General features: G+C 38.5%; 4 protein-coding genes and 1 long non-coding RNA gene across 6 annotated transcripts; 2 read left to right on the forward strand and 3 right to left on the reverse strand.

The window, feature by feature from the left end:
• The first annotated feature begins 292 nt into the window (after positions 1 to 292).
• LOC144658913 (uncharacterized) lies at positions 293 to 2,184 on the forward strand. Of its 2 annotated transcripts, XR_013571800.1 has the most exons (4): positions 293 to 383; positions 618 to 700; positions 1,226 to 1,306; positions 2,059 to 2,184. It is a non-coding gene; the product is annotated as an uncharacterized LOC144658913 (long non-coding RNA). The 2 variants fall into 2 exon arrangements; XR_013571799.1 differs by lacking the exon at positions 293 to 383 and having other exon boundaries at positions 418 to 700.
• On the reverse strand, positions 735 to 5,464 carry LOC144658896 (uncharacterized). Its single transcript, XM_078519396.1, has 3 exons — positions 5,327 to 5,464; positions 3,761 to 4,088; positions 735 to 2,355 (listed from the first exon to the last, which is right to left on the reverse strand). Exons 1-3 carry the CDS (start codon positions 5,384 to 5,386, stop codon positions 1,613 to 1,615), a joined length of 1,131 nt encoding a protein of 376 aa, XP_078375522.1. The 5' UTR covers positions 5,387 to 5,464; the 3' UTR covers positions 735 to 1,612.
• A 74-nt stretch (positions 5,465 to 5,538) lies between these two features.
• LOC144658891 (uncharacterized) lies at positions 5,539 to 16,010 on the forward strand. Its single transcript, XM_078519387.1, has 8 exons — positions 5,539 to 5,657; positions 5,945 to 6,258; positions 7,523 to 7,729; positions 8,089 to 8,144; positions 9,165 to 9,343; positions 10,243 to 10,509; positions 11,495 to 11,720; positions 12,876 to 16,010. Exons 2-8 carry the CDS (start codon positions 6,035 to 6,037, stop codon positions 13,040 to 13,042), a joined length of 1,326 nt encoding a protein of 441 aa, XP_078375513.1. The 5' UTR covers positions 5,539 to 5,657; positions 5,945 to 6,034; the 3' UTR covers positions 13,043 to 16,010.
• On the reverse strand, positions 14,720 to 21,586 carry LOC144658894 (polyprenol dehydrogenase-like). The gene is made up of 7 exons (XM_078519393.1): positions 21,385 to 21,586; positions 20,330 to 20,588; positions 19,877 to 19,911; positions 19,070 to 19,261; positions 17,821 to 17,895; positions 17,071 to 17,276; positions 14,720 to 16,564 (listed from the first exon to the last, which is right to left on the reverse strand). The coding sequence occupies exons 1-7, from the start codon at positions 21,544 to 21,546 to the stop codon at positions 16,426 to 16,428; spliced, it is 1,068 nt and encodes a 355-aa protein (XP_078375519.1). The 5' UTR covers positions 21,547 to 21,586; the 3' UTR covers positions 14,720 to 16,425.
• Positions 21,587 to 22,430: 844 nt separating this feature from the next.
• On the reverse strand, positions 22,431 to 24,807 carry LOC144658888 (uncharacterized). The gene is made up of 2 exons (XM_078519380.1): positions 24,693 to 24,807; positions 22,431 to 24,536 (listed from the first exon to the last, which is right to left on the reverse strand). The coding sequence occupies exon 2, from the start codon at positions 24,418 to 24,420 to the stop codon at positions 22,828 to 22,830; it is 1,593 nt and encodes a 530-aa protein (XP_078375506.1). The 5' UTR covers positions 24,421 to 24,536; positions 24,693 to 24,807; the 3' UTR covers positions 22,431 to 22,827.
• Positions 24,808 to 24,909: the final 102 nt, after the last annotated feature.

Here is a 24,909-nt window from a genome sequence, read left to right on the forward strand (position 1 = left end):
GGAGGTTTCATAATTTACCAAGAGAGGGGTGTGGGGATAAGAGGTCGGGGGGGGGGGGGGAAGGTCATGATTTTTTTCAATACTGTTTTTTGGGAGGGGTAGGAGCTTTGGAAATTTTTTCCAAAAGTAAGACAGGGTTAAAAGTTCCAGTTTGAACGGACTTTTATAACGTTGTATTTTTTGGATTAAAAAAAGCCTTTCCACTAAATAACAAACTCACAGTGATAGTTGCTTTATCTCCCAGAACTTTTTTTTAGTCCATGTTGCACTTGTAACCTAACCGTAACCCAACCCTAACCTGTATGAAGTTGTGATTCAGCTACAGTCTGACCTCTATTAAGCAGCCACCCCACGGGACTTTGAAAAGTGGCTGCTTAATAGAGGTTGCCCCTATGAGTTGGACAGAAATTCCAGTAAACACGATTTTATTGACTCTATATAGCAAATGTTTTTAAAAAGTGAACATTTGTAAAAATAAATCCAAAATTCATTGTAACAAAACATCGCGTGCATTTCTAGCTCCAACACAGAGGGCACGTAGTTGAAATGAACAGTGTATTTCTTTGAGTTGATAATGTACAGAGAAATATGCAAAACATTGTTGACAAGTTTCTTAGGCCTTTTGCATCAACAGAAAAACTTTGCTCAAGATATTTTACCATTTTGCTTGGAAATATAATTTGCTGGCCACTTAATGGAGGTAAAAAACCACATAAATCATAGATAGATAGATAGATAGATAGATAGATAATCTTTATTTAAAAACACGGTCAAATTCATCAGCTACAATACAACAATCTAATTATGAATATATATATAAACTTGCGACGGCAAAAAGGTGGCCGCGACCGCTTAATTGAGGTGGCCATTGAATAGAGGTATCAAATACAGCAGTTTACTGACAAATAAATCGGGACTTTGGAAAGTGGCTACTAAATAGAGGGTGGCCTCTTAATAGGTGGCCGCTTAATAGAGGTCGGACTGTATTGAGGGCAAACCATGTTAAGTGCTGTAAAGTTCAATGTCACCATCATCACTCTCACTCAGCATTCCCTTACTTTCACACCACCTTTCACCTGCAGTCGCAGTGCCATCCCCATCACCTTGGCAAAATGAAACAGCCATGTTTGAATATCATTTAAATAAGATAATTTAATCAATGTATTCTCTATAGTAGTGATGCAGTGAATATCAGTTGTATCCTTTTTATCTGGTTGGATTATAGCATGCCTCAGTGAGAGCCTATATGCTAATATCAATCCCCTGGACAAGAAAACTTGGGAACTGGTATTTTTCCTTTTGCTGAGTAAGTACTGGTATATCTGTAAAATAAGCATTTCTACTTAGCAGTCCATAAAATATCCATCCATATCTACCCCAAGGAAGGTGACTGGAAATTTCTGAAGCAGTGGGGGACTCAATAGTATGGAGCTAGACTGGAATTACCAGCAGGGTGGGGATGGGTTCTAAAGATAAAACCTTCTGTGGGGGAGGTATGAATATATTCTGGAACAACACAGTCCTAATCTACATCACATGTAAACACACAGCATGTTTGAAAGTTCTTAGATATTAAAATTATACAGCAATCTATTGAATATTGAAAGTTAATTTACAAGGAATTCCACCACTCCCCATCTAGGTCATCATCAACTTCAAACAAATCTTTAACTAGCAGAGAGTTGCACTGACTGTCTTGACTTTTACCACCTTGCTCAAAAGGCAATACTGCTTGAATGTCGCATCTACTGTTGTCATTATACTTATTATCTGATGCGTAGAAATATGGAAGAGAGTTATCCTCTATCATGGTGTCATGTGATTTGTTTTGCGTCGAAGCGCATGGCATAAACTTTGCCCATTTTGATGAACTGGAAGATGGCTTCTCTTGGTCAGCTGAAACACTCGGTGTCATAATTTTTGGGGTGGGATCTCGTGTAGCTTTAGCAAAATAAATATTGCATTTGTTTTGGCTTGTTTGAGGATCATTTGCCTGCAAATCCCCACAATAAGGCATGCTGTTACAGTAGGATTGATATTTATTGTGATTTTCTTCAGATGTTATATCATAATGTACAAGGGTATTGGGTGATGGATTGTTCATCCTTGGATTTCTCGTCTGTGGAAAATGATTCTGATATGCATGACTGAGAGTTTTATGAGTGGCATTTTTGACATCGCACCAATCCATATCACTGACTTGATTCTCTTTAGCACTGTTTTTAAACCTCTTTCCACGATTGTAGTTATTTGTTTTGCCACGTTGCCATGTTGATTTTCTCTTTCCTCTTGATGAAGCTTTATCAAATATATCTCTTTCGGTTGTCACATTAAGACCAAAAGAATCCTCTGAACCTGTAAAAAATACAATAAACAGACTAAAATATAAATCATTTTGTGCTTGCTTAAGGGTTATTCCAAGCTACCCAAAGACATTCCCTGGTTTTATTTTTGTTACGAAATCTTTTTTGGTGAGCTTATTTTTGGGTGTGGAGGGTCAGAGCCCACATGTTTTAGTGTAGTGAATAATAAAGATGGTAGATTTTAAGCTCCATGATAAATAGTGAAGAAATTATTCTACATGACACGAGCGTGAGTCCCCGACAGGAATCGAACCCATAGCCTCCCAGATACCGGTTGGGCGCTCTAACCAACTGAGCTACATGTACGTGAGACTCGCTGTGAGCTAGGCCATTTACTAGGTTGATAAGAGACACGCGTCCTGCATGCTGCTAGGATCAGCAATGTCGAAATCATGATTTCTAGAGATCCTAGCAGTATGAGATCATAGCAGTATGCAGGACGCATGTCACTTATCAACCTAGTAAATGGCCTAGCTCACAGCGAGTCTAACGTAGCTCAGTTGGTTAGAGCGCCCAACCAGTATCTGGGAGGCCACGGGTTCGATTCCCGTCGGGGACTCCGATTTTTTCTTTGTCCCACGCTCGTGTCATGTAGAATAATTTCTTCACTATGTTTTAGTGTGTTGGACTCCAGATTCTCCATCCAAGTCACTTCATGCTGCAGAAGCTAGAGCTAAACAGCTTTACTTATTTTCATGGGTAAGGGGTAGGGGCTTAATGATAAGAATTTTACATTATATCATTAAAGAGAACCTCGACTGTAAAACAGTTCTGGTCAAAATAATAAGTTTACCACAGTCTAAAATCGTTTTGGTTGTTTAAAGTCGCGGATTCGTTTTTTCATTAGAATACTGGGCCTTTGATTTGTCAATTTTTGCGCTTTTAAATTTCCCACGTGCCACCATTTTGAATTTTATGACGTCACTGCGTTGCCGCTATTATTAGAAAGCAAAGGTTCTTTTGTGTAAAGCAATTGGGCAACGCACTGACGTCATAAATTCCAAAATGGCGCCGAGCGGGAAATTTTAAAGCCATAATCTTTTCCGTTTACGGTTGTAATTAAATGTTGTTTCTCCCCTGTCCTGTAAAATTTGTAGTTTAGGCATTAATTCAAACAACTCAACGTCAACTTGCCTCAAGAACAGAGGTTCCCTTTAACGTTACACTTGGCCATTTTGTTATACTGTATCTCTTTACATGTAAAAAGGGGCACTGTTTTATTTGCAGGAGTCATCAACTTTCAAAACATTTTTAATAAAAAATCTATACTCACAGGACCTTAGAAAACCATGCAGTGTATTTTGGGGGTAAGGGAGGGGTGGGGGGAGGTTGTTAGGAGTTGAAAAAAAAAGTCATCATATAATTTAGGTATTGACGCAAGAACCTTAACAATTTACCATTATCCTCGCTGGAATTGATCTCTAGGAACTTCCCCCATTTGCTCTCTCCCTTGGGAAGTCCCATATGGTCCTCATGATCATGATCTGTAAAATGTGTGCTGTCCTCGACATTGACTGCACTGTGGCTATTTACAGAAAATTCACAAATATTCGGACTTTCCTCACTGTCAAATGTCAAGTGCTCTGCCCTTTGTGCTTCTCCACATTTCATGTTTAATTTCTGGACATGTTTACGGCAGTCCTGGCCACTGCCTTGAGCATAAACCTTTTTAATTGACTGCTTTTCTCCACAAACTTTACACGCCCACTTCTTACTCTTCTTTACCTGTCAAAAGAGTTAAAATATTTTATCACCAAACAATTTACAATATATCATAACCAGGCCACTTATATGACCCATGCCTACCCCAGGGGGGGGGGGGGGATACTTGACCTATGTTTAGGTAAAGGGGTGCTGCTGGGGTTTTGAAACCCTGACCCTGTTTAGGACAATAAAAACTTAAAATACTTACCCTGTGTAGGACATCACCCCCTATTTAGGACAAAGGACAACATTGACAATCATTTACACTTTGCTGTGATTGCGTCCCTTACGCGATGTTCAACACATTGAAATGCAAACAATGATCCCACCAAATAAAATAATGCTTTTTATTAAAGTGAAAGCGAAAACAATGTAAATACTCGACGACAGTCTTGCAGCCATACCCTGTCTAGGACAGGTTTAGGCCCTGTTTAGGCCAGAGGGGCTTGTAATTATATACCGGTACATGTACCCTGTTCAGGGCCAAAGAAGTCAAAAACCATACCCCAATACCCTATCCAGCGGCACATCCTCATATAGGCCATATAGGGGAGTGCACCCCCCCCCCCCCCGCCCCGGGTGCCTCCACAAGTCAAACAGCAACACAGTAATTAAGTGGATGAGCATTCAAAGGCAAGTTACTGAGCAGTACTTTCACTGAATTTGGTGTACATGTATTGTTTATTATGTTTTACAACATGGTTCCAAGTTTCAAGTCTGTGGATGAAAATTATCCTACTCCATCATCATTCAAGTGATTTTTATGTGGTTCTGTTCTGGTTTTTCAGTTTATTTTTGGAAAATTCTGCTTTAATGATCTTTGGCATTTTGATGCATCACTTTACTCCAGCCTTGCCCGCCCCCACCCCCACCCCCCAAAATAAAAACCCTTGACAGGGGCAAGCAAGCTGCTAGCTTGCGAGCCAGGCTAGCAAGGCTTATCAAATTCCTCAGACTTGGGGGGGGGGGGGAACCATATGGGGCACCCTAACACTGATTCAGTAGTGTAAACTAGATGTTGTCCAATTTTATAATTGGATGAAAAATGGTTTTGAAACCTGCCCAAATTGCATTTGCTTTCAACATTTTCCATTTATTAACAACAAGACGTTTTTAAAAAAATCCCCTGTTAAGTTGAAACTTAAGTTCATATAATTGCAAGAATCTCCAAAGCTTCTGAAACTGGCCAGAACTCTTGCTCTGACTACCTCTTTCAGCTGCTTTCAGATTGAATCGTTTGATTGCAAATGGATACTCACTTGGTGGACCTGGAAAGTCGTGCAGGAGAAACACCTGAGGATCATAAATTCTTGTACCATGCTTTAGGTTTTGAACAACACAGAAAAAATACCGATAATGATTAATCTCTGAATTGAAGCAAACAAACTATGCTTCTCATAATTTTCAAATATGGCGCGCAATGTTGTAACCTGGTAGACCCTTTCATTTACGTTTAACGAAATGTCACTTTATTTATTGGAACCCAGTTTGTCTTACGGGCAGCAACTTGTTGATTCGCGCAGAGTCATGCAACTTCAAGTTGGATTGTAAGTTGAAAATCTCGCTTGAAATGAGAGAAGATTGAAGCAGGTACGTATAAAGGAGATTTCTGCATAATTTTTTCATTAAGAATTCAGCTTTTTCAAAATGAAAACATTGTACGATCGATGCGTATTTAACACATTTTAAGTGACTTGCGCATGCATTGTACGTTTCTCGATAATTCTTTCGATCGAAGCTTTAGATTGTATTTGTTGGGAAGTCAATTTGATGTGAACTTCCTTGTTATTTATTTTCTATTTCCTGTGTGTAAAAGGAAAGTCTCCAACATATTGTACATGAAATTATATGCCTTTCTTTTCGCTTTTGCCCCGCAGAGGCGTGAGCTCAACTCATTACGACCGTATCAGATTTCACCCAGGACTTTGATCACTTTGAAAGTTGTCTGCCGGCTAGCTACGTGCAAAATGTCAGCTTCGATAAACGTCCATGAACAGGAAACAAGCGATACGTCTTTTTCGTCTTCGGGCGGCCAAAAACCTTTGATACACCACGAGAGGAATCGCTTTGTTGTGGCTTTGGTGATAATTACGAGTTTGCTTCTGATATGGGGCGTTTCTCTACTTCCCACCATTTTCTACGCGAATAAACTTTCTGTGTCCGTGGAACAACAAGAAAGCTTAAATACGAGGTGAGGTTAAGGATAAAGCTTCCCACTATTACTATAATGTGCGGTTTCTATTGAGTGTGCATTTTTTGTGGAGGTACAGGGAGGAGTGATCTTCAAAGTTTTTCAAGGCAAGTATTTTCCTGGAAAGTCAAATTATTGATCAATCAATCAGTCAGTCAATCAATCACTCAATCAATCACTCAATCAATCAATCAGTCAATCAATAAATCAATTGGTCAGTCAGTTGTTATTGTGTCAGTTTATTCTTGCTCAATTTAATAACAGAGTTCACTGGATGTCTGAAATTCTTACAGAATTTCTACAAAATGCATCATGTAATTTCTTCTTAGAATAGCAGATCTTTGTTTAGAAATGTTAAGTGATTTCAATAATTTATTATTTTGGCTTTGTAGTTGAGGAATTTTTCAAGCTTGAGCATACTATAAAATCTGGATGTTTTTGACACTTAAAAATATTTGTGTTCAGGCACAATTAGTTTTCCATTATAGTCATTTTTACATAACATTTGTTATAAAAAAGGAAAAGGTTGAATACCATCAATTAAAAAATTCTATGAGCAAAAATTTTTCTTTAGAAAATAAGAAGCTATTAACAAACTAAGTATCCTAAATTTGTGCTAATTACCATTTATGTAAGAACCTGTTTAGGCTAACTTGGGAAAATGTGGGTTCTCACTCGCAGGGTTTTCTGTATCGCCCAATGTGGAGGGGGATGGGCAGAAGCCTTGGAGAATAGGGGAGGGAGGGGTACCAGAGGCAGGAGAACAGAGGAAAGGAAGTTGGATTCCCAAGGTGGCAGGAAGTGAAAAAAATTGAGAAAAATTCTTCAATATTTTGTAATATTTTGCAATTGAATCCAGTAAAGAAACAGGCAAGACCTAGGGGAAAATGTACAGGAAGGGGTGGGAGGTTTAGACCTCCTGTCCTCTGCCTTTGATGCATTAATTAGGGGAGGGGAGTCTCGAGCCATGTGGCCCATACTGCCTGAGCTAATTCTAGTTTCTGTAGCATTAAGCGCCTAGGAATATGTCCGCTCTCCCCTAAATGGGATGCTAGTCCATCGCAGGGTATCCCCTCCGGCAATATGTCGCCGGTACCCGTTTATACACCTGGGTGGAGAAAGGCACTATGAGAGTAAAGTGTCTTGGCCAAGAACAATCACAGTAACCCTGGCCAGGGCTCAATCCCGGACTGCTCAAACCCGGAGTCTGACACAGTAACCATTTTACAAGCTGAATTATAATGCTTTTTTATATTTTATTCAGTAATCAAACCATGCCAATGCCTCGCTACCCATGTAGCCAACCACTTGTATTAAACAAGAAGACAAAGATGTGCGAACCTCCATGTCCGTGGGTGACGCTTACCTCAGCTGAAGACTTTGCTCTGAAAGTGGTGGATAACTTCTCTATTGCTGTTAGCTTGTTAGGTTTTGTCATAATCCTAGCAACTTGGATCAGAATCAAACAGCTGTGAGTTTAGAAAACATAATTTCAGGCAATATCAGAATACAGATTCTCCTCACTGTTTCCAAATATTTCTACAAATGTTCTCAGGAGAGTTTGGTTTTAAATAAGATCACTAAAAAACAAAGACCTGCAGTAATTTTAAAGGTACACAGGTCATCTGGGCTTGTTAATGAGCCTGCTTAGATTTTTCTTTACTACATGCAGAACTACAGAAGTGTTGGCACACTTTACGAAATTCTTCCTTGAATCCTCCTCTCCCATTCTGGATCTCAGTCTCACAAGTAACAATTTGTATGGAACAGAACATTATTTTGTTGAGTGTCTAAAAATACCATTTTTGTGAAATGTTTTATTTGTTACAGCCGGTGCTTTCCTCATGTGATTCCACTGTGCATTCAAGGCCTATCTGCAGCCATCTGTGAGTTGCAATTCTTCATATTGGTCTTGTTTTGTTTTCTTTGTTTGCTTCTTTTTTTACCTTATGGTTTCTTTTTTCATGGGAACTTAATTTCGCAAAAATGGAACAGGCAAATTTTGTGGGACTTAATTTTCGCGATAAGGCCAAAAAATATGTTAAAACAATTGAAAAACGTCAGAAATGTTATGAATTAATTTTCACGGGTCTTTAATTTTGCGATATTTTGAAAATTGCAAAAATTAAGTTCCGCAAACATAAGTAACAATAAGGTACATCAAAATCATTATGCACCAATCATTATGCATCATTATGCATAAATTATTATTACATTTTATTCCCCCATGCTAATGTTTTTAACCTGTTTCTATCCAAGCCACAACTTCCTAATAATATTTCATTAGAACAACAACAACACAACAATAATAATACTAGTTATTATAATATATTTTTATAGCACCATTTCCCTTTGATTCAATGGCACTTAACACAAAAATAAATTTTAAAACAAATACGGTACCTACTACACAAAATTAAAAAGAATGTAAAAAATAAAAAGAAACATCAATGAAACATCAACTAACTACCAGTAAATAATCAAGTAATGTTTAATAAATGATAAAACACGAACTGCGAATTTATTAAACATTACTTGATTATTTACTGCTAGTTAGTGTTAGTTGATGTTTCATTCATGTTTATTTTAAATTTATTTTTTACATTTTTTTTAATATTTAGATTTGGGGTTATTTTGGCCTTGAAAATTGGACGTAAAGTTTAGCCGTGTCTTTATCAGATATAAAGACACTCATTAAACAATAATTTATTTTGCATTTTCTTTATTAATTATTAATGAGTTTTTTAACTACTGGTAACCTACTGTACAAAATTTTAGTTAAAATGGTATATTACATGTACTTTTGCTATATATTTAATTTTTATTGATACCTTAATAAAGTTACCAGTATTAATTGTATATTGTTATTATTTCATTAATATAATAATTGGCAATTTTATCTCTAGGTTTCCTGCTTGCTGTAGCAAATGGCATTGGAAGAGAAAAAGCCTTCTGCAGGAGTAAGTTCTATATGGAGGCTGAAGCGAATCCCACAAAATTTTGCACTGCACAAGGGATGTTGATACACTATTTCTCTGTAGCTTTGGCACTGTGGTTTGTGGTTTACAGCATCAATTTGCTTCAGGTAATTAAAGTGGCTCTTAACTTGGCTAGTGTTGTATAACTGACATACCAACATCCAAAAGAATGTTTTACCAAGCTTATTATTGAATTCATGAATTTCTCTTCCTGTAGTTTACATTTAAAATTGATGTGGACAAATACCTTTCAGTAATAATAATTATAATAATAATAACTATTAACAATAATAATAACAACAATAATAATAATCATATAAAACAATTTTTGATTAAAAAATTTCTCTGATAATAATCTATGGCGCAAAACTATTTACAATAAATGGTTCTATGATACAGTCGTTAAAATAGAAAGCAAAATATGTTATATAGAAAACGAGAAGCGTTTAAAATTGGAATAAGCGATTTAAAATGCAAAGGAAACATAACGGTTACATTGTGCGTTTGTTGTGATCCGGCATACGCGAGTTAAGCAATCAAAAACAAAAGAAAAACTATTTAAACAATTTACAATACACACTTTCTGCAATTAAAACGCCAATGTCAGTGTTCTTTATATCTCATTGAGGTCTTCTTCGTGCCCTAGAGCCTCGTAGACAAATGAGTGCAGAGCTTAATAATGCAAATGAAATTTAGCTTCTGATCCATGACATGGTTTTTGCATTTTGTATATAATAATAATAATAATAATAATAATAATAATAATAATAATAATTCATAGCCTTGGCACTTCCAGATACTGTTTGTACACATCATGTATCACGTAATCAACAATCTTAAAAATTGAGATCTTAAGCCCTTCAACAATTAAGGTCCTGCAAAAATCCTCATGAAATCCTTGAGGATCTTGAAGGATTATTTGCTAAGATTGTTACCAAAATCTTCGAAAGCCCCTTATCATATAAAAAAAATCTTTTAACATCATTATTTGATATTTCTCTTTTAGATGATTTGTTCTGACAGCCTTGTTAGCCTTCAAGGAAAGACTTACCAAGTGAAGCGTGTTGTATGCTCTCTTGTTTGCTGGCTTCTTCCTTGCATTCCAGTGGGCATTGTTCTGGGCTCCAAATCGACTTCCTATGTTCCACTTAACATGCGTCTCTGCTTTCCTAATGGTACAGACATAGGGTTTTATACAACAACTTTCATAACAGAGGTGTCACAAGGAGTTGGTTGCACATGCTTGTTTTTTGTCGTGTACAAGCTCTTTACGGTAATGTTCTACTCAGTCTTTCATTTAAATAATGTGCGAGGCGTACAAGGCAAGGCAGCGAGGCATGCGAGGCAAGACAGTGAGGTGCAAATAAAAAGGCTAACCGCAAGCTACCTAAGCTAACGGTAGGCTAACCATAGTGCCATTTAGCTAACCGCAAGCTACTTTAGAAGCTAACGGTAGGCTATTATAAACCATAGTGCCATTTAGGCTAACTTAAGTGCTACGTAGGCTATAACCAGAATGGATTGCATGCCTCGCTTAAATTTTGTTGACAGTTTTGCTGGGTGGCAAGAGTTGCCATGCAGTAGCCTGCCTAGCAGTTGTTTCCTAATTCTAAGCACAAGAAGCGAACAACAAGCGAAAAGTTCTGACGAGAAATTGAGATGTTGTGATATTCAAGCAGTGAGTGGTGTGGCCACAAGTTGCACCAGCATCAAAAATTGATTGACCTGTGTGTAAGTGTCTTTCTATAGTAAGAGTATGATTTCAAAGTTTTGTAACAAGCATGTTAGAAATGTTAACATTTTTCAAACCGGTTTGAATTTTTTCATTTTCATGATCTGAAACAAAGGAAAATAAAAATCAAACTGGTTTGAAAAACTAAAGATAAATTTAAACCACCGACATAATTTGGGTTTTAAGTATCAGAACAATAATAATTCTCCCCAAGAATCACTCTTGGGGAAACTCTTGGGGAGAATAAATATAAGTTTACCTGAAATGCATGGGTTTCCTGTGCTGTAGCTGTATTTTTGGTGTAAGTTTGCCGTGCAATATATTGCATTTAAAAATGTAAACCCCTCTCTATTTTTCATGCCAATTATAAACCTTTCAAATGAGTTTCCATCTTGTTCTAAGGATGTTCTGCTCTGCCTTAGTGGCAGCAACAAATAATAATGATATTCATGTTTCGCAAGTTACCTAAACCTCAGATCACTCAGGGTCAATAAAAAACAATGTTTACTTTCTTTTATTATTTCAGCTACGAGATATCTCCACAGTCATTGGTGAACAAGCTAAATTGAGGAAGAAGAAGATGGACAAAGTGGTTAAGCGGCTGGTGTTTCTTATGTTTGCATATGCAGTCATCACAGCTCTTACCTATATTCCAATCTGTGCATTGCAGCAACATTCCAAACTACTGGAATATTATACAAAGCAGTATTTTGGCTGCTTGATGTTTTTTCCCCCAGACCATTGTCCCAGAAGTAAGTACTGGTGGTAGCATAACTGTGCGTAGAACTGTGACATTGAAGGAGCTTTGTTTTGATATTTTAAGTCATTTTAATAATGTACAAAATTTCTTTCAAATTAAAGAAAACCTCAAAGTAATGATTTTACAAGGTAGAAGACACAAAAGAAGTAAAAATTAACCAGTAATAACCAAGGTCGAGATGCACAGTGGCATAATGGTTAGTGTGCCGGACTCTGGATGGAGCGGTTCAAGTTTGAGCCCTGGCCAGGGTCACTGTGTTGTGTTCGTGGGAAAGTCACTTAACTCTCACAGTTCTTCTCTACACCCAGGAGTATAAATGGGTACTGGTGAATTTAATGCTGGGAGGTAACCCTTCAGCATCCCATACAGGGAGGAGTGGAAATACTCTTAGTTGCTTCATGAGGCCCTGCCAGGGTAAATTCCGACAAGCGACATGGCCCAAAAAGTAGCGACAACACATAAAATAAAATCACGACAACGCTTATGGAAAAACTTAAATTCCGACAAGGACAAGCAATATTCCTTCAATTTAGTTACCGACAGCGACATGAAGAGCGATGAAACAGCGACACGGAACACTTTTCAATTCAGACAAGCGACGCGAGAACCCCCCTGGCAGGGCCTCCTTCATGCCACTGAAACTGGAATAAGCTCTGGCCTGATGGGCCACTAGGCTTGAACTTCGACTACACCTTTTACCTTAAAAGCCAAGGATGGTTACAATAATTTAGGAAGATCAAGACAGTTTACAAACAACAAACTTGAAAATATTTCCCCTTTAAAATGATCACCTAGTTATTTTGATCACTCTTTTCACCTGAGTAATTACCTCATTGTTATCTATTTTCGCGGGACTTAATTTTCGTGAGTTTTTTGAAAATCGTGAAATTAAGGATCTGCAAAAATTAAAATTTTTTGTTGTATTTTTATGTTTATTACGTATTTTTGTCAAATCGCGAAAATTAAGTCCCGCAAAATATGTCGGTACCATTTTTGCGAAATTAAATTATGGCAAAAATAAGTACCGGTAACAATAAGGTAGGACAAAAGAAGAGGGTGTCTGTGCATAATTCCTTGTGAACATTATATCCCCTCTGGGTGATTGTAAATTTTGCTAATTTATGTCTATACAATTTGTTATCAACAGCTTATGAAAAGTACACTTTCTCATCCACCTTTGTTGTGTCGACACTGTCCTCGGCATTTTTTGCTATGACAACTGTGTGTTTCTTGGCATTCAACAAGCAGTCCCGCAAGCTATGGAGCTTCTGGTGGTTCAGATTACAAGGCTGCTGTGGTGGTAACAGCCAGTGACAAGTAGAACAATTTTTCATATTCCAGAATATGAATGGCAAGTAAAACTTGTTTCTTGATTATATTTCTGGCAGAGGAAATTATGATTAAGAATAACATTTTCCCAGCTCTGTAATTCCCAAATATGATGGCCATCTGATTTCTCATACCATAAATTCATGGTCAGGCAGACACGTGATGTCCCGAATAAAGAAAATCATCAACTTTGAAACTTTATGATACTCAAAAATATCATGTTGATGAAATGGCCTGTTTTAAAATAAGTTTCAATAGTTATACAAAATGTTAGGGTATATTAGATCACATTCTCGTACCTCAAGTCTTTGTTCCTTACTGCGCAATCTTGACGAAACAAGCGACATTTGAAAGTTCTGTTACAGCATCAAATTTGATTGGCTTTAAAACAATAAAAACTGCCGCAAGTTAAAAACACCAAAAAATTTGTTGGTCATTCTTCTGAAAGCATTCTTCTGAAGTCCGATATTTTTGGACTTCCAACCAGAACTTTCCAGGGTTGCTCGTTTCCTGACTATTGGTCAAAGGGAACAAAGACCCTGGGTACAAGGATAATGAGATCATTTTTTGTGTGATGTAGAAAAAAATATATATTTTGAATTTACTGTGGCAGAAAAACACAGACTGAGGTAATGATAAAAAAAACAAGAACAAAGAGGGTTGGATTGAAGAAGGTCAGATGGATTACAAAAATACAAACTTGAAGCTATTAATATTTTTTCAAGACTTGCCATTGAATTCTTTGCATTGTCTTAAACAAGAATAATGCTTCAGATTTGGGATGGAATGGGTATACTAGTTAGTTATGTTATTTTAGTGTTAAATTCAGCAGCACTTTAAAACAGCTCAGACATTAAACACATTGAATATAACTTATTTTGGAATTAAAGGTATAATATAGATTGAGAATAAATATATTTAACAGTCAGAGTAAGTGAAAGTATGGAACCTTATTACCATCAAACCCATAGTATACCTGCTAACTCTCACGCCTACGAGTTGAAAACTTCGATCTCACGCCAACTCACGGTTACAAACCAATTTCTCACGCCTAGTCGAAAAATGTGAGTTATTACAACCAAAAACGACACATTTTCCAAAAAATGTAATTTCAAACCAGTGTGAGAAAATAAAACTCAATGTAAAATGAGTAAATGGCGATACCTTCTTCGAAATGACAGAGTTTTGACGAAAAAAAGCATTGGGAACGAGGTCGTGTTTAGCAAAATACTTCCACGTACTGGGATCGGGAGATGTTCGGAACGTCTTGGGAATACTTCGGACGTCTTCGGAAAACTTCGGACATTGTCATATCGTCTTCAGAAATCCTGACACTCTCAGGATAAAAATCTCACGCCTTTGACCCAGGAAAAGTTAGCAGGTATACCATAGTGGAAGTTTGAAATAAAAAATATTAATAATATTGAAGTCTTCATTTTAATTTTTATTAACACTTGACTGGATTTGACTGCAATATGACATTGTTGGTACAATGTAAATAAATTTTGGTTACTTAGAAAGATTGGACTTTAGTTAAATGGGTTTATGTATTTTACAGAATAACAGTGTATCACTCCTTGTATGGGAATTACATTACATTTAAGGCCTAGCCAAGCAATATAAGTCTACAATTTGGTCTCTCCTGTTCAAAGGAGTGTAATGAACTTTTAATCTGCTGTTTATTGCTGTTTAATTCAATAAACATTTTTTGTCAAATAGTACACAGTGTACGTAATCCCAATTGCTCAAACCTCCCACTAACTCGGACCAAACGTTTCCTTAAGATTAATTTTGCTTCACTATATATGTTAATTTAAACACTGCAATTTTAACCACAATGTCTTAAACTCTCGATTTTTTAGAACCAATTTTTATATCCCTTGGAGGTTCAAGAAATTGGGATTACACTGTACTGTACAATAGTAAACAATGCGAGATAGCAAAGGCTTGATATAACCAAGTTTGAGATAGCATAATAATGCTGTCAGATTATTTTTAGAAAGAGAAAACTTTAAAAATATTGAATCCTTGATCACTAAGTGATTAGACTACTGTTTGTCTTTGCTTTTTGGCTTTTGTGATAAAAATTTATGGAGCTTGAAAGATAAAGTTCCCTTACCAACACTGCTCTTTTGTTTGTATTTGCTGATTGCATGGTGCAAATTGTACTTGTATAATTTCTTCATTAAACGCAAACTACAGTAGAACCCCGGTAACTCGAACTCTGAAGGGAAACGAAAAACAGTTAGAGTTAGCGGGGTTTCGAGTTATCAGGGTCGATTGAATATTTAATTTGCCAAGTTATTAATTAAAAATTTACTGATTTTTCAGCACTTCATTATACAGTACAGCTTGTACAAATTGAACGTTATCTTGTCGGAAAATCTAACACGACCATACATTCCTATGATAAGAGTGGCCGGAAAATGGCCACGTCAAATACTTGTTCGTTGCTCTAATCAATGGGCAACCGTGGCGAGTTGCAAGAACCGGAATTCGAGTTATCGGGGTAACTTTGACCCAAATTTTGTTCAAGGGAAACAAGATTTAGTTTAAGTTAGCGGGGTTTTCAAGTTATCCGAGTTCGAGTTAACCGAGTAAAAACGACTGAAAAGTGGGGTCAAATCCAAGGGAAATGGAAGTTAGTTCGAGTTAGCGGGGGTGTTCGAGTTTATCCGAGTTCGAGTTAACTGAGTAAAAATGACTGAAAAGTGGGGTCAAATCCAAGGGAAATGGAAGTTAGTTCGAGTTAGCGGGGGTGTTCGAGTTAACCGAGTAAAAATGACTGAAAAGTGGGGTCAAATCCAAGGGAAATGGCAGTTAGTTCGAGTTAGCGGGGTGTTTGAGTTATCCGAGTTCGAGTTAACCGAGTAAAAATGACTGAAAAGTGGGGTCAAATCCAAGGGAAATGGAAGTTAGTTCGAGTTAGCGGGGGTGTTCGAGTTAACCGAGTTCGAGTTACCGGGGTTCTACTGTAGTTATATGTACTGAATTTTGTAATATTTGAAAGAAACACAGCTACTGTAATAAATTTCCTTTGTCTTATTTTTGAAATGGACTGCTCAACGTGAAAAAAATGTTTCCCATAAATTATGCATGCCACATGACAGTCTTGATAATTATTTCTGCAGAAGTCGATAATTGGTTTACTGGTAATTAACAATAATTATCAACTTTAACACAATAATATTATTCAATTAATTAATAAATTGATTTTCCAAAGTGCCAAATTTGCTGTGGTGAATCTTAATTAACGTAAAAATGATAATTAGTTCATGTTTCACTGGCCCACTGATGGAGAAAAATAGTTTCTTTAGAAAAATCTTTGTTTTTGTGCTTGTTTTATTTTCCAAGCCTCAGGTGTCATCTCAGTCTGTAGTACCATGTCCTTTGTCTTCTGATTTGACATTAAGTTGAAAACCACACTCACTCAGAAGATTCTCATCTACATAATCCTTTAAACTTTCTATAGAGTACTTCCAAAGTGCATCTTGTTGAGTTTCATTCCTAAAAAAGAAAACAAAAAAAATGCTATATTATCAATAGCTATAGGGCCTGTTTATATGGAGAGACGTTGCCCCTGGTAGTAGAGTTGCCCTCCCCTCCAATCCCCCTCCAAGTCTGCGTTGCGCTAAGTGGCCCATTCTTTTCCCAGTTTCTGTAGCATCGAGGAACTTGGACTATTTCCACTCTCCCTGGATGTGACGCTCTTGTCCATCACAGGATTACCCCCATCACTAAATTTATTGCTGGTACCCATTTATACATCTGGCCTGGCCAGTTGTTCAAGGGGTGGATGATAAATCGTTATCCAATGCAGGAATGGATAAGTGTTAATAAAACATACTTCACTTTCCACTGGATGGTGGTTTATCTGGCGGATAGCATTATCCACCCTTCAAATAAGCAGGGCCTGGGTGGAGAAAGGCTCTGTGAGAGTGGAGTATCTTGCTCAAGAACACAAAGTAACCCCAGCCAGGGCTCAAATCCAGGCATGATTACACAGTACTTGCCTTGCTAAGCGTGATGATGGCTCAGCTGGTTTGCAGTTCTTATAATAAACACCACTGACCCCAGCAAGCTCTGGATTAACTGCACAGTTGATAGTTGTCATTGCTCCTTTTTCTGGTGTTTCTGTCATCCCCAAAGCATTCATCAACTTGAAACCATACTTCATAGAAGAGTAGTCCTGAAAATTCCTGGTTATTTCTGTAGAAACCTAAAGAAAAACACAAATATGCTGTCTTAAGTGAATATGATCAAGTTACTCAGTGACAGTAACTCATCGTAAGGTAATTAATGACATCTATTAATGATGCTATTGATGACGACAATATGGTTGCAGCCATGGAGACTGGAAACTGAAGAGGTTTCAGACCTTAACCAAGATCTTGGCTGCAAGGAGGAGATTATGTAACTAATTAATTTTGGCTTACATCAACGGATCACGAAAAAAGTAAATTAGTACAAGTTCAATGTTTTGCTTTTTTGTGAACCTTGTAAATCTTAGGGACGGACCATTATTTTTTGGAGGGGGGGGGATGAAAAATATTGAAAAAAATTGTTTGCAGGGCCTGGAAAGACAAAATAAATTGTTTGCAAACACGATATGTATAACAAAAAATAGTAAGAATTTCGAAAAAAAATGTTAGCAGAGGTGCATAAACTAAAAAAAAAGTTTGCAGAAGAAAATTCTTCACCCCCCCCCCCTGGTCCGTCCCTTATTTAGAGTAATTTTAATTAATCAATTTTTTTTTATGTACCACTCCTGGATGAAGGGCACAGAAGGAAATTCCTTGAGAAGCCAAATGCTTGTGAAGATAGAACATTGTCATCACCTTAAGGAAAAAAGAATAAGGCTAAAATTAATGAACAGAAACTAAATTCTAACTATCATAATAATACTGATTTTATCACAATTGTTCTAGCTCAGTCTTTGTCTCGAGGTTATTTATCTTGCTGGCCGATCATGCACTAAAAATATCGGCATGACACGACAAGGCAAATTTTGGGCATGGCACTCCCAGTTATTGACATGTAAACGTATTGGTCCCAAATGTAACGTGGCATCAGTGTCCAGTTTTGGGGGGTGCAGAGACCGAAGGTACTCCTGGCATGGATAAATCGAGGCACCATGCCAAAAAACAAGTGTGACGTGGTAGGCGAAAAGAGAACAAAAACAAGAAGTTCTGGGGGACGAGAAGTTATGCCACCGAGAAAGAAAATAATAAAAAAAGCATCCACAATCACAGCAAAGGTCATTTATTTGTCTGTATTTTTTTTCTGATTTCACTATCTTCTCTGGATGTTGATTTACTTTGCCTGTAAATGTGTTGATTCATTGACAACCACCGTCCTTGCCAATAAAAGTCATATTTTGCATTGAAAGCGCAGTGAACAACGTAGCAAAACATTGTTGTTCCATTTCTCAGGGAAACAACAGGTGGAAAGATCAGGGGTGCCAATATAAAAATTTGAAGGAGGAAACCTTGTTATGGTCATGTGGATCGGAAGGACCGTGACAAAATGGTTTGGTCACTGTTCCCAAGCTTTGATGTGCCATGCCAATTTTTTTCTATATCTTGTTTCAGGTTTGTGACTCCAGCTAGGCCAGCTCTATCCTTGCACTCCCAAACTTTTTTATTTTCAAAATAAAAGTGTAAGGCCCTATATCCAAGGATGTCTGAATCCAGTTTTTATCTATGTAACTGTGTGGAGGAACACTAGCCTGCCAAACAAAACGGGTGTAGAACAATAGAAAGGTATACGGACACTCGAAAAAAAATTCTTAGAAAGCACTTTACATGTTGCTTACCAGATGGCACTTGCCAGCTGTGAAGCCGCAAGAGAATGAGTCAGTGAGATTAAACAAACAAAAAACTAAAAACCCAAAAAAATCTTTCAATCATCCCTGTCACTTAATATCCTGAATACCCCCCTGGGGAAAGCCTGTTCTCAGTCTTTAGGCATAAATAGTGTTAACTAAAGTTGAAATAATTAAAAAAATCTTACCATATATAGCTTTGAATTTGAATAAAACTTTGATCTGTCATAGCTTAACTGCCCTTGAATGTTATCCAGAGTGAATTCTCCCCAGCTTTCCATCTTGGAGGAAACAAAGATGACCCTTGTGTCTGCAGAAACAGATTGCTTCATCACAGGTAACAACTTCAGCACCATAAGAAGATGGCTCAAGTAATTCACCTGCAAAAGTGAACATATTTTGATATTTTTACACAATATATTCCTTCCTCCCTCCCTTTCTTCTTCCTTCCTTCCTTCTTTGAGGGTCCTGAAGGGGTAAAATGAGAACTGGGATTTGGGCAAATTTTCATTGGGAAAATGAAATTTGGGTACGCTGGGTGCCAGAGGTTTTTCTTGCGCGGTTTCCGGTGTCGGTCATGTCTCTATCGTGGCAACGGCCTTCGGCTGTGGGTGCGGCCTTTGGCCACCGAAGTATCCACCGCGCGCGAGAAAAAATCCTCTGGTACCCAGGGTAAAATTTGGGTCACTGGGACTGGGAATCAGAGACAGATAAACAATAGAACTGGGACTGTGATTTTGAAATTTGGGAAAACAATAGACTGGAAAATGGGATTTGGGCAAAATTTTGGCTGCGAAAATGGGACCCTCCCCCCCCCCCCTTCAGGACCCTCTTCTTTAATTCATTAATTCACTTATAATCTTTATTCCAGCCTCTTCTTGGGAGTGCTTTTCCCTCTTGAAAACCACCGCAGAGAATACCCTTAGGACCAAGCAAGGTTGTCTTTATTCTTAAATATAATGATAAACGTTAAAAAATCAAACTATGCACAGTACCTGGAATTGTGTTTCAAATCCATCACCTGTCAGGCCTAATTAAAATAATTAATAAAGAAATCCATTAGATGGTAGTCTTTTTTAAAAATGGAAAATCTGTCAAAAGTAGGTATTTATTAAAGAGTATGCACAAGCTGCGACAACTGAGTCTGAAGTGGACAACAAACAAAATATTCATGAGAACATATTTTTAAAGTTCTTTGTATAAGTACACACGGAAACCCTTATGGGGTTCTGGTACCAATATTGAATACCTGAAAAGCTTAAAGTTGCCTTGGCATATTGTTCATAAATTGTCTTGATTTACCATTTAAGGAAGGGGAGGGGGCTTTTTAAAAATCTAACTTCCAGACAGGGGGGGGGGGGCTAGTAAGAGAGGGGCTTTTTTAGTTTTTTAGTAGATAGGGGGGCTATAAGAGCTTTTATGGTATTGGCATTCGGTGTGCAACCAACCTTTGTTGACAAATGCTATTCCAGCATTGCATATTAACACGTGTAATGGATACCCAGTCTTTTTAAACGTCTCCACAAATTTAGCAGTTGAGCTTAGTGAGCTTAGATCAAGTTGCATGTACTCTAAGAGGAGCTGGTGTCTAGTGCCTGGTTCTCCCTCTTGTTCTTGCTTTGCCTCTGTCTCGGCAGCACTCTGGCTTTCGCCACTATTACTTTCTTGGATGCCTTGGTTGTGTTCCTTTTGCATCTTTTCAATGGCCTTCAAAAATGGAGACAATTTAATAATGATACTTCATGCATTTCATATTTGCATTGAAAAAAAAGTTGAGAGTAAAGATAGAATTTCTTTCACATGTAATGGCACTTACCCACCCACCCCCCTCCCCATTCTCTGTTACTGTGTTTTACTTCCTGGTCATTTTAGAGGAGAAGGGAAAGGACTGTTAGGACATCCCACTTCCTATACCATTTTATCCCATTTCTCAATCCTTCCTTAGTGGAAGCCGAAATTTGTTCCTATTATCAAGCTACTAGGCTGGAAATCCCTCCTTCCCACTCTCGTTTTTCGTATCTTCCATCCGCACCCGCCCTAGCCTGTTCCAGGCGTTCGGTTAGTTGGGAACAGGCTACACCCACCCCCCTCACACCTTACAACCCTCCTCACACATTTCAGACAACCTTGACTAGCTTTTTGGGTCGTAATGCAACGCATATTGTAGCCCGCAGAACAAATGGTTATTAAGCGAGGAATGGCGCGGAGCGCGCGCGAAAGCGAGCGGATCGAGCACCCCTCCGCGTGACGATATTGCTTGCAAGAGTATCATATATATTTTGCCTCATTTATCGGTTTACCTTGGTGTATTAAAAAGCACGCGAAGTGATTTTGCATTAATCTTAAAGTCAAGCAAACAAGCATAATATTCAGCACCAAAGCCGATTCTTATGTGCAGATTTCGAAGCAGTGCCAAACACTGTTTTTAACCATTCCTGACCTTCTTTATGCAGTTTAAACAGTCAAAAGTATTATGAAGTATGCAACCCTCATGTAAGCTAACCTCTTTCGCTCTTTCCTCCGAACGACAAGCGATAATGACCCTTGCTCCCATTCGAGCGATGGCTTTTGCAGTTTCATACCCAATTCCTGTATTTCCTCCTGTAACAATAACTGTTCTTGACGATGGAAGTGCTGGAGTTGGATAAGACGACGAGGCACCCATTTTCTTCCCGAAGTCACGCGATGTGAGCAATTTTCGTAATGACGTCATACAGGCCATTTGATAGGGGCTAACATAAGGGACGGACCATTATTTTTTTGGAGGGGGGGGGGGGGATGAAAAATATTGAAAAAAATTGTTTGCAGGGCCTGGAAAGACAAAATAAATTGTTTGCAAAAACGATATGTATAACAAAAAATAGTAAGAATTTCTAAAAAAAATGTTTGCAGAGGTGCATAAACTAAAAAAAATTGTTTGCAGAGGAAAATTTTTCATCCCCCTCCCTCCAAGAAAATAATGGTCCGTCCCTAAACCCGGCATAAACCTGGGCTGTTGTTCACGGGCAAATGGTAAGCAAAATAACTGATGTGAGACAAATGCAGACTACATACCATTTTGAAAGTGTATTTCTTGTTACCATGACCATTATTATTAACCGTAAACAGGCTAACCAAAGTGAATGTCTCCAACCGGGGTCTCCAAATCTGCAGTCTGCATTTGTCGCACACGTACACCGGCAACATATCCCGAAATAAGATTTACTCGGAACGCCTGAAAATGAGCTGAGTTAGAAAAGCAAATGGTATGCACATAATTCCGGTTGGGAATTTTGGATAACCTTTCAAGACGTTCCGTACGTTTGTTTGGGAAATTTTCTGTTCGGGCAAACCAAAATACATCGCAGCATTTTCATCCCAACCGAAATTACGAGAATTTTTTGGCAAATGGTAAACGCCCCTTATTAACCTTTTCGCCACTGCTAAAAAACGCCTGATGGCATGGCAGGTTTGCTAGGTTGACGCATGTTTTATAATCCATGGTTAACGTTAACGGCGTGGAAGTCAACTAGTCGACTAACTCTGTAAAAATAAGACAGCAAGATATCATTGATGTTTTATAGTCATTTAAACTTTACTAACACTATTCCATAAAAATAACAATCTTGGCCAGTGGCATGGTGGGCCGCTTAAGGGGTGGGGGGGAGGTGGGGGCGTGGAGTTTATTCATGATAGCGGAACTCCCGTCCGCGCCGAAGACACGCGCGTGTGGAGCCTAGCACCTAAGAAAATTTGGTAAACCCATCGAGCTGAAAAAAAAATTTGTTTTTTCCGTCCAACCTACCTACCGCCCGTCCGTACTCACAGGTTACTGCAAGGATAAATTGAGGCAAAAGAAATAACCTACACGCCTTGTGTATTAAAAGTTCTTAATAGTCTCGACCTGTAGCCATCCGGCAAAATAACGTACCGGCGTCGGAAACTGCTGTTTGTTTAGTGATACGGTTTAGAACTTCGAAAACGGTAAAGAACAGTTAAAAGCGAACCTCTTGGCCGTTTTACCGTCGTTTTTTCCTCTGACTATAGCAAAGAGGTACTCCGAGAAGTATAAAACCACCATAACTGTACATACTACATTGGCGATAACGTGGGATCGCCACTTATTACTCTTCCACACTCTTAACACGGCAATGTTGAACAACGTCACTTGCAGCCACACAGAGATGGTGTTAAAAACGACATCTATGGCAAGGCCGGTAAGGCAACGCCAAAGAAACTCCCAGAAAAGACCCGAAAAGTAATTCTCAGATGTTTGCAAAGTATCCGGGTACAGAAACTTGTAGAGTTGAATGAATCCAACGGCCGAGACCAGAGCGTTGGCTTCAACGAGAAGAAGCTGAATGCTAACATCTGCTACGAAACGCATGCTTCGGGGCGTGCGAGCTTGTCCTGCTCGGAAATTCCTCGTTTGTGATCTGCTACAGCGAGACAGTAGTTTGTACACGTACTCCCAGATGTGATCTCGCATCGTGACAGTCACGCGTTCCACAAGATCGACCAGAGCGTGACAAACTCCCAAAACGACAAATAACGAAAAGTTGGTTAACTCTGCTTGCATAACACGGAAGACCAGAGCTGGCCCAGTGTATAAACTACTGATTAAGAGGTGTAGGACTCCAGGGTGAACCATGTTGAGCTTCGGTATAGCTGAACGGGCTATTACTTTAGGAATAGACACAAAAAGTGGACTCACCCCTGCAATGAACACCTTTTCGATCTCGGTTTTCTCGTCATACCATGAAAAGATCTTATAAACCAGTACAAAACTGATCGGGATACCAAATATGAACTGCAGCGCTAACAGACCTGCAACCCTACACAACGTTTTCTTGCTGCGCATTCGGGCGGGTACGATTCGTTTGGCGATGATGAAGCTATTGCCGATGACCATTGAGACAAACAAGGCATTTAGTGGGTAGCTCATCCAGGGATGCTTATAGATGCCAAATATCTGTAAAAAGAGGCGATAACAAGTGTCTGTAAAGGCAGCGAGGAGATTGATGGTTAAAAGGTTAAGCTCTTTCATAAGTGAGGAACCAAACATGCATAGCATTACGCAGAAATGCCAAAGCTGAATAAAGAACCCCTCGACTGACTGGCTAGAGACTCGAATACTCTGAATCATACGAGGCATGCTGTACCATCTGGACGTCTTTCCATAGCAAAGATCAGCCGTGTTGAAATCTATCACTGCCACTGCGATCGCCAGTAAGCCGATGCTAAACCCAAATAGGAACTGCATTGCAAAGACGGTCTTGAAACACGTAACAAATGATTTCCAGCCTGGTGGACGAGAAAGTTTCCACGCCATTTTGCCAGAACTTCCGAGAGGTGGGTCGAATTCTTGAAACACGGCGTCGTTTGAATCAAAGTTTGTGAAATCGCTCAGTGCGTTTTCTTGAACTAAAGCTTCTACTTCTTGGCTGTCGTTGTGTTCCGTACTCGCTTGTCGACATGTTGTTGTGGAGGAGTTCTCGATCACGCTTCCGGTGAAACTTTCAAAAATGTAGATCACGAATGCCACAACAGCTTCCAACATGCTTCTTTCCTGTTCTACTTTTAAATCAAAATTAAGACAGGACCGAGTTAACTTGAAGCTTAGATCCTTGATCCGAAAATGCTAAATTCTATAACTTTCATTTTCGTAGCGTTAACCTTCCGCTCAAAAATGCATGAGAGACCTTTCTCGGAAATTGAAATTACCGATGACCATTGAGACAAACAAGGCGTTCAGCGGGTAGCTCATCCAGGGACGCTTATATATGCCAAATATATGCTAAATTCTATGACTTTCATTTTCGAAGGGTTAACATTCCGCTCAAAAATGCATGAGAGACCTTTCTCGGAAATTGAAACTTGATATTGGTGGCTCAATGCAAAGAAGAGGGATCTGAAGGGGATATTAAATCCCATTTCCCAGCCTATAGTTTTCCCAATTTTCGAAATTCAAGTCCCAGTTCTATTGTTCATTTGTTTATGATTCCCAGTGACCCAAATTCCATTTTCCTAGTGAAAATTTGCCCAATAC

This window comes from Oculina patagonica, chromosome 6 (assembly GCF_052425735.1).
Source record: "Oculina patagonica isolate OP01 chromosome 6, crgOcupat, whole genome shotgun sequence".
Lineage (NCBI taxonomy): Eukaryota > Metazoa > Cnidaria > Anthozoa > Scleractinia > Oculinidae > Oculina > Oculina patagonica.